The sequence below is a fragment of the Pollachius pollachius genome (assembly GCF_949987615.1).
Source record: "Pollachius pollachius genome assembly, chromosome: 3".
Lineage (NCBI taxonomy): Eukaryota > Metazoa > Chordata > Actinopteri > Gadiformes > Gadidae > Pollachius > Pollachius pollachius.
In genome coordinates, this window is record NC_136936.1 from 2,449,046 (window position 1) to 2,462,747 (window position 13,702).

The 13,702-nt window shown below is 49.0% G+C and overlaps 1 protein-coding gene across 2 annotated transcripts in view; it reads left to right on the forward strand.

The window, feature by feature from the left end:
* The first annotated feature begins 52 nt into the window (after nt 1–52).
* The window catches only part of ift80 (intraflagellar transport 80 homolog (Chlamydomonas)), a 37,629-nt gene continuing 23,979 nt past the window's right edge, over nt 53–13,702 (forward strand). Inside the window, exons 1-8 of one of the 2 annotated variants that reach the window (XM_079732437.1) lie at nt 53–155; nt 530–579; nt 734–957; nt 3,907–4,017; nt 4,177–4,245; nt 6,421–6,530; nt 7,850–7,939; nt 8,594–8,731. In XM_079732437.1, the coding sequence (XP_079588563.1) occupies nt 545–579; nt 734–957; nt 3,907–4,017; nt 4,177–4,245; nt 6,421–6,530; nt 7,850–7,939; nt 8,594–8,731 (777 nt within the window). In that variant the 5' untranslated portion in view covers nt 53–155; nt 530–544. Of the gene's footprint in view, nt 280–529; nt 580–733; nt 958–3,906; nt 4,018–4,176; nt 4,246–6,420; nt 6,531–7,849; nt 7,940–8,593; nt 8,732–13,702 lie in introns of both variants that reach the window. The other variant, XM_079732436.1, reaches the window with a different exon arrangement.

Genomic DNA, 13,702 nt, shown 5'->3' on the forward strand with positions numbered 1-13,702 from the left:
AAACCATTGCTATTCTCGGAAAACTTGGGGAAATCCGTTATCAAGGAAGGGAGACCATTAACACTCGCGAGAACTACGAGCCAAAGCGTCTCTGATCCGCCAGCTCTCGCGGTAAATTACGCTAGAGCTGTAAAGGGTAGCAACAAATATCTGAGGTGTGTGCGTTCTTCATGTGTTACACTCATTTATACACTTAACTTTGAATTAAACGAGTAGTAGGCGTACGCTGCTTGTATTGACGTGCCTCGGGACACTTTATTGAATGTCCCATACAGAAGGGTAAGTTAACATGAGCTTTCATGTTTGACTGTTGCTACGATAGCAACAGTGGCTCCGTAGCAACGACAGACGTCGATGTCACGACGTAAACAAGGACTTCTGTACACCGTACACTGGCGGCTCTCATGGTTGTTTTGCTAGTGCTACCATTTTTCCTATTGTAATAAGTTCTGTTGTATTGGCTAAGCTTATAAGGGGTCCATGGTGTACTCTAACTAGTACGTAACCTTATTGTATTCATGCCCAACAGCAACAGCGTGCTACCATGAGGTTGAAAACATCGCTTCTGAAGGAGCCAAAACATATCCTTTTAATGCTACAAGACGTCAGAAACATGTAATTCCTGAGACGACAAGAGATCATGTATTTGTTTCCGTTTTGCTAAATTATATTAAACACAACCTTTCATAGACCAACATGTTCAGCAATAATCACGTTTTCTTAACACTGGCATACATAAGGAACTTGTGAGCTGTGTGGGATGGACCACAGCCGATGAATTGTTCTCATGCAGTGAGGACCATCAGATACTCCGATGGAACCTGCTGACCAGTGAGACCAGCCTGGTGGTCAGGCTGCCAGAGGACATCTACCCCATTGATTTGCACTGGTTCCCCAAAACGGTGGGAGGCAAGAAGCTGGTACAGGCGGATATATTTGTCCTCACAAGCACTGATGGCAAGTTAAAACCCTTTTTCTTTCTACAGTAGTGTCAGCTCTGTCTCTCACCCACACCACTCTACACCGCACTATTATCTGACTGAAGATCAAACCCTATTTGATTTAATACTGAAGAAAAAAAAAAGTGGTTGTAGGCTATTTATAATTACAATGAGTGAAACCACTCAGAATTGAATTAAGGACCCAGTGAATGCCCTTCATTCTGTAATTTGACTTATTACTAAGTTAAACAGGGAGGCCCAATTATCATATATCAAACCATAGGAGGCATGTGATTCAATTCTGTAAGAGTCAAGGCGAGGCATTCAGAGCATACACTCAATATTGGATCAACTACAAGAGATTCAACTTTAAGTGTACATTTACAAGAAATCAAGTGGACAAATAGAATTCAGGACCTATTCTGTATTGATGTACAAGTGAGCATTTACATTCAACAATTCATTTTAAATGTGTTGGCATACTTTGTTTGACATGGTAAATCATTTTCTGGCCTTAGGTACATTATATGATGGTAGCCACCTATTATTTTTCCCACTGCTCTCCGAGGGCATAAAGACATAAGGAAACAATGGAAGTGCTGGTCTGACCTGGAGTTTCGTTGGGAGTTTCAGACCTACAGGCCGGTGAACACAGGGATGGCTGACAGCATGTGTTCCCAGCACTAATGGCAGTGTAGGGTTTCACAAACACACCCACAAACAGCAAAGCAGCAATTTTCCCTGGCAGAGCTGGGAGTAGTGAAAACTTTATTGCTATTTACTTTTGTTATGATCCACTTCTCCACGCAGCCTGTCTCACCTTCGGACAAATGTCGCTCGTATTTCTGACGACTGTAGCTAACGGTCCCTTACCCCGTGCCCCTTCTCAGTCTGCCCTTCTGAACGCATGACCTCAGCAACTTTAGGTCAATGAGTGATTTAGAGGTGGATGAAGTGGCCTAGAAGTAATGTTAATGTTCCTCAAACCCAATATGTTTGTCTTAATATGACTTGGGACTGGGCTACAAGGGTTCAGAATAACACAATTCCAATTATGGCTTTGGGGTCTAGGAAATTATATCGCCCAGTCCACGGTTTTATAGCCCACTTATATTAAAAACATGAAAAAGGGCCAATATTTTTCCACACATATGACAGATTTGCTATTTTAAATACATGAAATACATTTGCTATACAGTCTGGCATTCTATTATTTTATGCGGTGAACATACAGTAGATCACAGCACAGGATAACTGCATTAACAGTATAACACATGCCTGTTTAAGAACCTTTTCGCTGATTTTGTGAACAACGTCAAATACCAATTGGGGATTTTGGTGTGGTGGAGGATCTTGTTTTGATGCCTGTCTTCAAGGTCAATGACTCCCAGTGTCTGGTAAGATTTGTAAATATCCTGTTACACTTTCAGGCTGGTATGTGATGTCACTTTTCTTTACATGCTATGGACCATGTCAAGCTTGCTTGGCTCATAACAAATGTGGCTGCTGATTGAGCCATTGACACATGGGTATATGGCCAATATTAATTAGCTGCGATGTGAGCACCATAATTCATGCAATTACAAAGAGCTTCAACTCACACAGCAAGCTTCTGAAAGTAAACAAATCAAGTGGTTCTATCGATTGACTCCGTTCGCAGTGAAACTTCTGCCTGCACCTATACAATACTTATACTACAACATAAGTCATACATTCATGAATCAACAACCCCTCACGAGGACCACGTTGTAGGATTGAAAAGGTGATTTATAGGACCTGTAGTTCAACAGGACAAATGCATCTCCTTACATGAGCTTGGACCCTTTTCACAGAGTGCATCATCGTAAGACTAACGCAGTAGTCGCTCATGTCTCTGACTAGGCCACATGGTGTGTTCCTCAATCCTCGGACGCCAGACTTCCGAGTCGAAAGTCGAAGATCTCCCAGCTTTCTTGCGGCATTTCTCGGAGGCACGCCCCCTTTTGGTTTTCATCTTTCGGAAATCGGAGAGTAGACCAAGAGCAGTGATGACCCTCTCAACAAAATGGCTAAAGAGGCTAATGTAGCTAACAATAGACAACGACTAGCCAATTTCATGACACAATCACAAAGACGAACAGGAACACTATAAATGCTCCGAGACTGGAAATGAGGAAGTGATGCAACTCGGAAAGGCTGACGTCCGAGGATTCAGGAACACACCATCAGTGAACAGTGTCTATTAGACAAGCTATCCTGGAGAGCTTTCCCCCAGATATAATCAAAGATTTTCAGGTTAATTTAACACATGGATATATGTAATTAAGATGTTACATAATGAATATTAAGGATGAAACACACCTTTAATATATTACCAACAAAAACAGCACGAAAGATAGCCAACTATTACAACTCTGTTCTCTTTCTTTTCTATTTCAATGTTGGGAGGTGCTCTTCGTATGTATCTAGAAATCCTTTTGGATATTTTTAGGTTCGTTTTTTGACATTTTTATATTGTGGTATTAGTTCAGCCAAAACTGGGTATTATGAACCCTACCTGCTGTCCTGAATCAGTGACTTGCAGAACATGGGCCACTTTCAGTGTTGCGCTTAAATTTAGAACCGGGAGCGAGCAGTAGCATGCTGATTTGCAGCTTTAGGCGATCAGAAATCATAGGAAATGTAGCTTTATTTAATAACCTTGACCACAAAGTATATAGTACGTCTAGTATCTCGGACTCCATGCCTGTTTAATAGATATTATGTTGTGTTCATTTAGGCTTAAATTGTCTTTTACTCCATTATCTTAAGAACCTCTTGGTAGTGCATTTCTAACCTTTGAGTTTGAGTTGTGTTGTTTTGTTAGAAAAATGTAATGACTCGTCCGCCTCTCTGCGGTGCCAGTTGCATCACTACATCCCTCTCCTGAACTCCGACAGCCTCGTGACTGAGACTAACAGCCCTTCTCCCTCTGGCTGCTCTGCAGGGAAATTCCATCTGGCTTCAAAAAGCGGGCGAATCGAGAAGAGCGTGGAAGCCCACAAAGGAGCCGTTCTGGCCGGGCGATGGAACTACGATGGCACGGCTCTGATCACAGGTAAGAAAACTCCCTCTCTCTGTCCATGCAACTGGGCTTAATGCTTGTCACTTGTCACTCTTTGCACCGATGACGCACATCATTCGGTCATTCGTTACCCACCTAAATCTGCAATGCGTGTATAATATAAATGTGACGCTTGTCTCTTTTCTTGTCTAGCTGGAGAGGATGGGCAAATAAAGATCTGGTCTAAAAGTGGTATGCTGCGTTCGACACTGGCACAGCAAGGTACGACTACACACTAGGACACGCACAAGGCCCCCACATGTGTGGGCCTAGGTCCCATGTATATAACGATATCTAGCTGTTCAGTCGAGGTGGCCATCCAACCTGTGCCCACAATCAACTTGAATTAAATTAAACACTCGTAAGATCATTTAACATCTCACACTCAACCACTGCCCTCTAGTGTGATTTAGTAGATATTGGCCTCAATAATTAACAAGTACAAAGGTAATCACTGTAGGTGATATTATGTTTGCTGCTCAAGTGTAATGATTTTGACACACACATGCACGCACGCACACACACACTAGACCTCAGAAGTTCAAAGCGGATTACAGAAAATTAAGCCACTGCTCCATTATCACCCCCTCCCTTTTTTATTGAATGCGCCATAACGTCACAATGTAATGTTGGAGTGAGGCCATTTAGAACAACTGATAATGTTTCATTTATTATTGCCGGCGGGCACGTTTCAGGCGCCTCGCTCATTAATTGTTTCATCAGGCCCTGCTAGCTCAGTGGTGAGAGAGGAGCGTAGCGGAGGATAAGGGAGAAGGTTTGTCTAGAGGAACACCCCGGCTGAAGCTGAGGGTTAGCTTTCACATGCGCTTCCCTCGGTTGGTTGGCTGGAGAACGTGTTGCTGAATGGCGGACACTAGTACAGAGCCACAGTACAGGCCGGGGTGTTTAAGCCGGTGCTTCTGGCTACCGCTTTAGCTCCGGGCTCGGCCCAAAGTCTAATAAGTCCACTCTGATGTTAAAGGTTGTATCAGAGATGTTGGGTGACGTCACTTCTGTTGGTATTTGAAGCGAGATCCCAAACAAACAGAGCCAGCTCTCCCCCCCCTTCCGTATTTCGTGCATCCAGGTCATGAACGCAGCGCAAAACCCCACAACACCCACCCCTTGTCGGTGATTGGTTGGAATGGACGGCCGGCTTACGGGGCGGGCAGCTAGCGGATCGTGTGGGAAGATCAGATGAATGTGATCATTTATGTTTCAGCCTAGAACCGCTGATACAACCTTTAACCCTAACCCTGTCGGAAACGTACAGCCTCAACATAAGGGCTTGGTGGATTTATTCAAAACGCGGTTGTTTTGACGATATATTGTATTGTTTGACGGTTCACAAGCGACCAAGTATCGAGTGTTGTTTACTTATCCCTGTTGATAGACTTACAATGGGCAGTGCACTTTTAAATATCTCTGGCCCAATCAGAACCCTCTCTGTGGCTTAGATGAACACGGGGCAATTGTGCAGAGCCTCAGTGGAAACCGATGAGTGCACCATGCGCTCAGCAGGTGGGCGCCGGCGAGGACAGCCTTGGCCTGTACTCTTGAGGATTGGCCCTTGTTAATATCGTTGAAGCTTGAACCATTATAGAACCTCTGCACAAGGCCCCACGGGTATTCCACTAGAGGGCCCGTTGAGAACGCAATGTTTATGTTGTGAACTTTTTTATTTTTCAAGATGATTAAAATGTTATAAAGAGAAACTGGTTTGGGTGAGTTTGTGAGACGGAGTGAACTTGGTTTTACACTGCTTACAGCTGTGAGAAACCACATGCACCTGGAGTGGGGTTAAATGTCAGAACCCCCCCCCCCCCCCCCACCCACCACTCATCTAGCTTTTTACACACACACACACACACACACACACACACACACATGCGCAAATGCGCACGCGCAGGTAGGTTGTGCTCTGCTGAGCAGTGGGCTCCGGTGTGGGGGGGTGCGGCAGGGATGCGACCTGCAGACCCGCGCCGCTCGGAAAGCTTACGGGGGTGAGCGCTGAGACGGGGACTCGACCCCACTGAACCAGGAGAGGAGCCCGAGGGCTGGCGCTCGCACGCCTCTGTTTGACAGGACGGTAGCGCAGAGGGAATCGAGCAGACCATCAACCCGTGGACTTCCACTCTCTGCATTTTGTTGTGTTGAACCTTGAGTTACCCAGGCTAGGCTCAGATCCGTAGTGAGTCGTCACAACCCCCATGTATTAGCATTGTGTCGAAGGTACAGGGAGGTCTGTGTGAACAGGTGATCGTCACACACTGAGTGCCCCGGGAGGGGTTGGACCCAGACGCTCCGCTCTCCGAATGCTGATGAAAGGCTTGTTTGGAGCCGATCCTGGAAAGGGCTCAGTATTCATTGGACTCTGTGTGCTCCGTGTTTTCCTAGGTTCTCCAGTGTATTCCGTGGCCTGGGGTCCAGCCTCCGACAGAATCCTCTACACATCAGGAAGACAATTAGTCATCAAACCCCTGCAGCCCAGTGCTAAAGTCATACAGGTGTGTGTGTGTGTGTGTGTGTGCGCGCATGCGTTCATGTTTGTGATTTAGTGTGTTTGCATGTCTAAAAGCAGGCAATAGAGCAAGTCTATTATTGGGTGAGAGTGACCTGTTCTATAGCCCGCAGTCACTTACTTTCCACCATTTCCTATTCACCATAAAAATACACACACGGTATCATTTACCGAATAGAGAACAAATCACCATATTATGATAATGGCAGAGCTGTGATTAAAATAAGATCCCACTTATCCTGCCAGGCACACAATTGTAATAGCATGAACTAGCCTAGGCTATCAGCCAGCTAACCTATCAGCCAGCTTACCTAGCCCCTAAAGCTGTTTCATTTAGCTAGTTTCTGTTCCAAATAAGAGAGAATTAAATGCTTGGTGAATACGAGCAAATGGGCCCAATATACAGTTTTGTTTGTCTGCTGAAGTCGTTCATTTTAACCTCACTGCATTGACCTGTATGCATGGTAGGTATCCTTCTGAATCCTGCAGGAGGTGTTTGCTATCGTCCCCCCGCCCTTGCTCTTGGCCTTCATGGTCCGGCTGGACTGATGTTGGATCATTTCTTTTTTCTTCATGTACACATTTGTTTATTGTTCTTCTAGAAACTAAGGACGGCCTGGGACCTTGAGTAAACAGTGGAGCGCTTAATGTGCGCTTTTACACACACACACACACACACACACACACACACTGTCTCTCGTTCTTCTAATCTATCACCTCTCCTCAAGAAACCACTTGCTGTGAAGGAACCCCCTCTGTAACCTTACCCTAACCCCCAACTCGCTCTCACACACACACATACACCCCCCTTGGGAGAAGCGTACGATGCAGGAATATAGAAGGAGCTGGGTCAGAGGGAGCGCAGGCTGGTGACTCTGTGCTGTGTGAGTGTTGTGGTAGTAGGTTAATGGCGAGGGCTAATTGGAACCAGTATCCAGAGCGAGGCCTCCACAGGTCACCACGGGGACAAGGCGGTTGCCCCCTAAACCAACTCAAATCAAGGCCCCATGAAGATCCACACCCTCAAGTCGGAAGGCCTATTCACAGCTTCAGTCAGTCAGACTCGAACAGTTTTAATAATCAGACTACACCCAGGGCTACAATGTCCTTGAACCATGGTAAAGTGCCCCTTTTGAACACCTGGTTACATGTGATATGGCCTGACGGTGCTTTCCTATTGGCCTCTGGTCACGTGGACCTATCTGGTGCTCCGTGGCCTGATGTCTGTACGTGAAGGTCTCAGTATGTAGGTCAGACCCAGCATTGAGCCGCTATGTCTGAACCCTCTTCCCCTCTCCTCTGCAGTGGAAGGCTCACGAAGGGCTCATCCTGAAGGTGGACTGGAACTCTGTGAACGAACTCATCCTGTCAGGAGGCGAGGACTGTAAATACAAGGTGAGCAGCGCTGGTCTGTCTGCTCCTGGTGTCAGGAGGAGGTCTCCTGGTGTCGGGAGGAGGTCTGCCCCTGGTGTCAGGAGGAGCCCTGCTCCTGGTGTCGGGAGGAGGTCTGCTCCTGGTGTCAGGAGGAGGTCTGCTCCTGGTGTCGGGAGGAGGTCTGCTCCTGGTGCCGGGAGGAGCTCTGCTCCTGGTGCCGGGAGGAGCTCTGCTCCTGGTGTCAGGAGGAGGTCTCCTGGTGTCGGGAGGAGGTCTGCTCCTGGTGTCAGGAGGAGGTCTGCTCCTGGTGTCAGTGGGAGGTCTGCTCCTGGTGGGGAGGTCTGCTCCTGGTGAGGAGGTATGCTCCTTGTGTCAGGAGGAGGTCTGCCCCTGGTGTCGGGAGGAGGTCTGCTCCTGGTGTCAGGAGGAGGTCTCCTGGTGTCGGGAGGAGCTCTGCTCCTGGTGTCGGGAGGAGGTCTCCTGGTGTCGGGAGGAGCTCTGCTCCTGGTGTCGGGAGGAGGTCTCCTGGTGTCGGGAGGAGCTCTGCTCCTGGTGTCAGGAGGAGGTCTGCCCCTGGTGTCAGGAGGAGGTCTGCTCCTGGTGTCAGGAGGAGGTCTGCTCCTGGTGTCAGGAGGAGCTCTGCTCCTGGTGACTGACAGGCTCTTTGCTCCGCAGGTGTGGGACAGCTATGGCCGCCTGCTGTACTCCTCCTCTCCCCAGCACTACCCGATCACCTCCCTGGCCTGGGCTCCGGACGGGGAGCTGTTTGCGGTGGGCTCCTTCAACACCCTGCACCTCTGCGACAAAACCGGGGTAAGAAACAGCAGCAGCAGCAGCAGGGGCCACACGGAGTTGTTCAGGTTCCACGGCTTTCGTACCCCGATCCTCGTAGCTCTGAAATAAAGAGTTTATACTCAATATTTGGCCTGTTAAGCCCTTTGAGTCTGTAATGGTGATTAAGGGCTATCCAAATAAAATTGAATTGAATAGAACAGATTCGACCTAGATCAAACAATAAGTCTACTTTATTTTTCACTTAAGACTTTCCGTTCACAGAAAACCCAAGAAAATAGGTATTTGTATTAATTAGCTTTCTTGCTTTTAGTCAACATTATGTTACCTGTTTACATTATTTGTAAGCTCTGAGGGTTGCTTCTGAATTCCCCTTTACAGCCATCTCTCACCCCTTAATGTATGAGTATCACAGCATGGACCAGCGGCCGGTCAGGAGTCCTGATGAACCAGTCGCTGGGCCCCTTGTAGGGTACCGCTGCCTGCCGTGGTGAGCCACATGGGGCCACATGGTTCAGACCTGCTGCTGACGGTTACTACGGTTACTTGAGTTGTAGCGAGAGGAGTAATGAGTGGATGGGGGCTCACCGGGTAGAGGGCGTACCATTAGGGCGCAGTCCTTACCGCAGACCCGGGTTCGATTCCTTTTCTGCATGTCCTCCCTTCTCTCTGCCATACCTTCCTGTCTATCTCACAACATCACAAAGCATTAAAACGCAAAAAAATCGATCTTTAAGAAATGAGGGGATGAGCATGTTGATTGGTTCGTTAGAACCTCGTATAGCAAAAGGGGGGCGGGGGTGGTCACTGGTGGGGGGAGGTCAGCCTCCTGCTGCGTGTGCCTGGAGTATGTCGGTGTGTAGTCGTATCAAAGCAGCCCGCCCTGGGTTCCTCCTGCTGCCGGGGGAGTTGTCAGAGGACGCTGTCCCAACACAGATGTGTGCAGGAGCAAATGTATCGTGTGTTTTAGGAGATGCAACATATCTCCTCCAATTGAATGTGTGATCTTAACATGTGTAGCCTTTAGTTGCAGATGCACTTATGTGGATCTGGATCATTAATTGACTCTGAGCCCTTGTCCTGATTGGCTGTCTGTAGTGGTCATTACAGTAGTTTACAGTAGGGAAACATGGCCGCTTTACAGGCAAATTGCAATGCAGCCACGCTCCGCACAGAATTCTGGCCGGCATCCATTTGAACAACGCAAGTCGTTCAACGTGCAACCTGGACTTCAATTCATCAGGGTTGTCTGCTGCTGTACTCTGACTGAGTTCTGGATATCTTCACCTTCGCTCAAAAACTGATATCGTAACCTGTTTCACAGTAAGGGCGCTTCGCAGAAGAAGACGCGTGACAAAAGAATCATCTCTGTCTCTGTCACCCTCACTCTCTCACTCTCACGTTGCGGGCCCAGCCGTGTAACCCGGGCCTCATCGCTGAGCTGTACGCCCGCGGCCGCGTGTGTGACAGGGTGCGCTGTTCGCGCGGGCGGTGCCTGGCGGTACAGCAAGGGTTAAGCTGAGCGGCGCGGAGCTTCTGCAGTTACTGGCGTGACTAATGGGCAGGAGTTTCATTCTGTATCTGCTGCAATGAAACCTCGCACTTTAACGTACTGCTGCTGGCTCAGCAGGAGCAGCTCTGCACGTTTAACCCCTTCACCCCCGCCCTCCTTCGCCTCCCTGTCCAGCTCTCCCTCCCTCCCTCCCTCCCTCCCTCGTCCTCCCCCGTCTCCCTCCACGCTCCACGGGACAGATGTAGTGCGTTTACCCCCCTTCATTATCACCGCTGAGGGAGGGGGAGGCTGCAGTGTGCGAACACACTCAGCCCTCCTCCCTCCCACCTCCCTCCACCACACCCCTACCCCTTTCCCTCTGCACACACACACAGACACACACACACACGCACACGCACACACGCACACACACATTCATGCAGGCATAGAGTTTAGGCAGAGGCAAAAGTTTATAAGCAAGCACACACAAAGACAAGCGATGGGGGAAGGTTAGCCTGAGAGTTCATCTGTGCTGTTGCTGGTTAATAGATCTGGCATAGGTCTCCACATGCAAACTTGTGTGTGTGTGTGTGTGTGTGTGTGTGTGTGTGTGTGTCCCCCCCCCATTCTGGGGCTATAGAATCCCAGCGGACACAATGCACTACACTGTCCCTTTTACAAGGGCTGTGAGACACAATAACTCAGTATCTATCCGCCAAACCCTTAGCGAATGCATGTGCCCACATGCCTGTGTGTGTGTGTGTGTGTGTGTGTGTGTGTGTGTGTGTGAGTGTGTGTGTGAGTGTGTGTGTGCGTGCTAGCGTGTGTGAGCAGGGCCGTGCAAATGTGCCTGCGAGACAGCAGTCTGTTTACAAGGCGCTGCAGCTGGTGTCTAGCGTCTGGACCCTGTCACGATCCCTGACACTGTGTCACTGGCTAACAAGTGGGACTTATTGTGCCAGGCAAGCCCCAGCAGCCCACCTCCCCCCACCATGCCTCCCTCTCTCCCCACCAGCCCACCTCCCCACCCCCACCCCAAGCAGTTATTTTTCCCCTCCCACTGTAAAGGGCTGATTACGGTCCCACATTCACGCAACGACTACGCAGACGCTTCGACGCAGTCGTGAGCCTTTGTGATTCTGCGTCGGGTTTTAGTAAGCGGACCAATCACAGCCCTTGCTGCTGCGTCGCCTCGACGGAAGGTTACGACTTATGGGAGGCGCACGTCCGGCCCTTGCGGTGGATTCAAGGAGGGTCCGCAAGGGCGGAAGGGGTCCGTAACACCCTTGCATTTACATTTACATTTAGGGCATTTAGCAGACGCTTTTATCCAAAGCGACTTACAATAAGTGCTTTTGTTACAATAAGTACATTTGTCATAAGAAGTGGAACAATATATCGCTGTCAGTACAGTAAAGACGTTCATAGAACCAAGTGCAAGTATTACAATCGCTAGGCTAACCCATTCCCCGTGTAACGCAGCGATAGCAGCTACTGTAGATGCTACACAATTAAGTACCTTGAATAAGTGCAATGTACAAGTGCCAGGACGTACAACATTCAATGGTGGCTGTGCATTGGTTTCTATGCAGAGTCAAGATGAACTCTGAACAGGTGAGTTTTGAGTCTTTTGCGGAAGCTGGTGAGCGACTCTGCGGTCCTGACATCGGTAGGGAGCTCGTTCCACCACTGAGGTCCCAAAACAGAGAAAAGTTGTGACTTTGCTGATCGACCTTTGCTTGCTCTTAGCGATGGCGGTACCAGACGTCCAGCTGAGGTAGTTGAGCGGAGGGATCGAGCTGGGGTGTGTGGCTTTACTAATGCTTGGAGGTAGGCAGGGGCAGTTCCATCGACTGCCTTGTATGCCAGTACCATCATCTTGAATCTGATGCAAGCTATTACAGGGAGCCTTGCGTTGCGTGAATGTGGGACCCTGATCAGCCCTCAAGTCAGGCCTTTCCATCCGCACAACGGGGACCTCGTGGCCGTTTAGCGATTCCGTAGCACAGCAGAGGGATGGCCCCGGGAACGCCGCAGCGTTTGTTACGAGGGCACGGCCTAGAGAACCTTCTGGGCGCGTGCCCTATGCAACACCCCTTCCCTATGCTCTGGGTTCCGACGCAGGCTGTGGGTCGATCCCATGGCGTCCATTTGATGACACGTTGGGCGGTCTGGTCCTAAATCTCTCACGTAACATTAATTATGTCTTCACCCGTTTTCCTCTTTCCGCTGCTTTTCATTTGTGTCGCCTTTTTGGTCAGCTTTTTTCGTTCTGTTTCTCAGCAGACCGTTTTATCAAAAGCCCCCTGCTGTGAATTCCGTCAGACGGCGGTGGGAATAGAGCAGCCGGGGCATGCAGGTGCACCGCAGACCTTGGGAACGGAATCAAGAACCTAGCTCTCACCAGTGCACCCCCCCCCCACCTCTTCTCCATACGTATTCCCAGACTGGATTGGATGGACCGCTCATTGGGTCTCCTCTAACAGGCCTATCACACAGCAGCAGGCGGGGACCTAAAATGTGGGTGCATGCGTGACTGATTATGTTTCCCCCTGACCATGGAATTGGAAATTCTGATTCCTTCTTATATGCCCCTGTCCAAGTACCGGGAAATTATGTGTCAGCATAATTGCTGTGTTTAAATTAATTTGCTCCTAATGGCAGCGTTGCTCCTAATAAGAGCTTATTTTTTAGTGTGTGTGTGTGTGTGTGTGTGTGTGTGTGTGTGTGTGTGTGTGTGTGTGTGTGTGTGTGTGTGTGTGTGTGTGTGTGTGTGTGTGTGTGTGTGTGCGCGTGTGTAATATCATAAACAGCTGACCCGCTCTGTTTTTTTGCCCCGACTCTGCTGTCTTGTCTTATAGTCCCATTAGCTGTAAGTGAATGAAACAGGCAAACTGGCGTTTGGCTCCTCCTTGTTTCATCTGAAGCACACTGTGGCAGTATGTGTTTCTGACAACCCCCCGTGAACGAATTCCACTGCGTGCCTTTCATTTGTTTATTTGCGGCCTAATTGACACACAGACACACACAGAGACACAGAGAGCGAGAGAGAATCTCCTTCCACAGCTCTGTGTTTACTTTCAGACGGTGCTTGTACACCCCCTACGTCCTTGTCTTGCTGACTTGCGCTCCTCCTCCTCCTCCTCCTCCTCCTCCTCCTTCGCTCCTGAGGGTGTGCTGGTCTGTCCTCCACCTCCCCCTGTCCTGGACAAGGAGTTGGAGCTCTGAGAGCCAAACTCTGGATCATCCCCCCAGGAGTGGAATCATGTCCAGCTGGAATCCCTCTGTCTCTCTCTCCCTCTGTCTCTCTCTCTCCTCCATTTCTCTCTCCTCCCTCTCCTCTGTCTCTCTCCTCTCTCTATCTGTTTCTCTCTCTCTCTCTCTCCCTCTCTCTCCTCTCTCTGTATCTGTCTCTCTCTCCCTCTGTCTCTCTCTCTCCTCCGTTTCTCTCTCTTTCTCTTTCTCTGTCTCTCTCTCCCTCTGTCTCTCTCTCTCTCTCT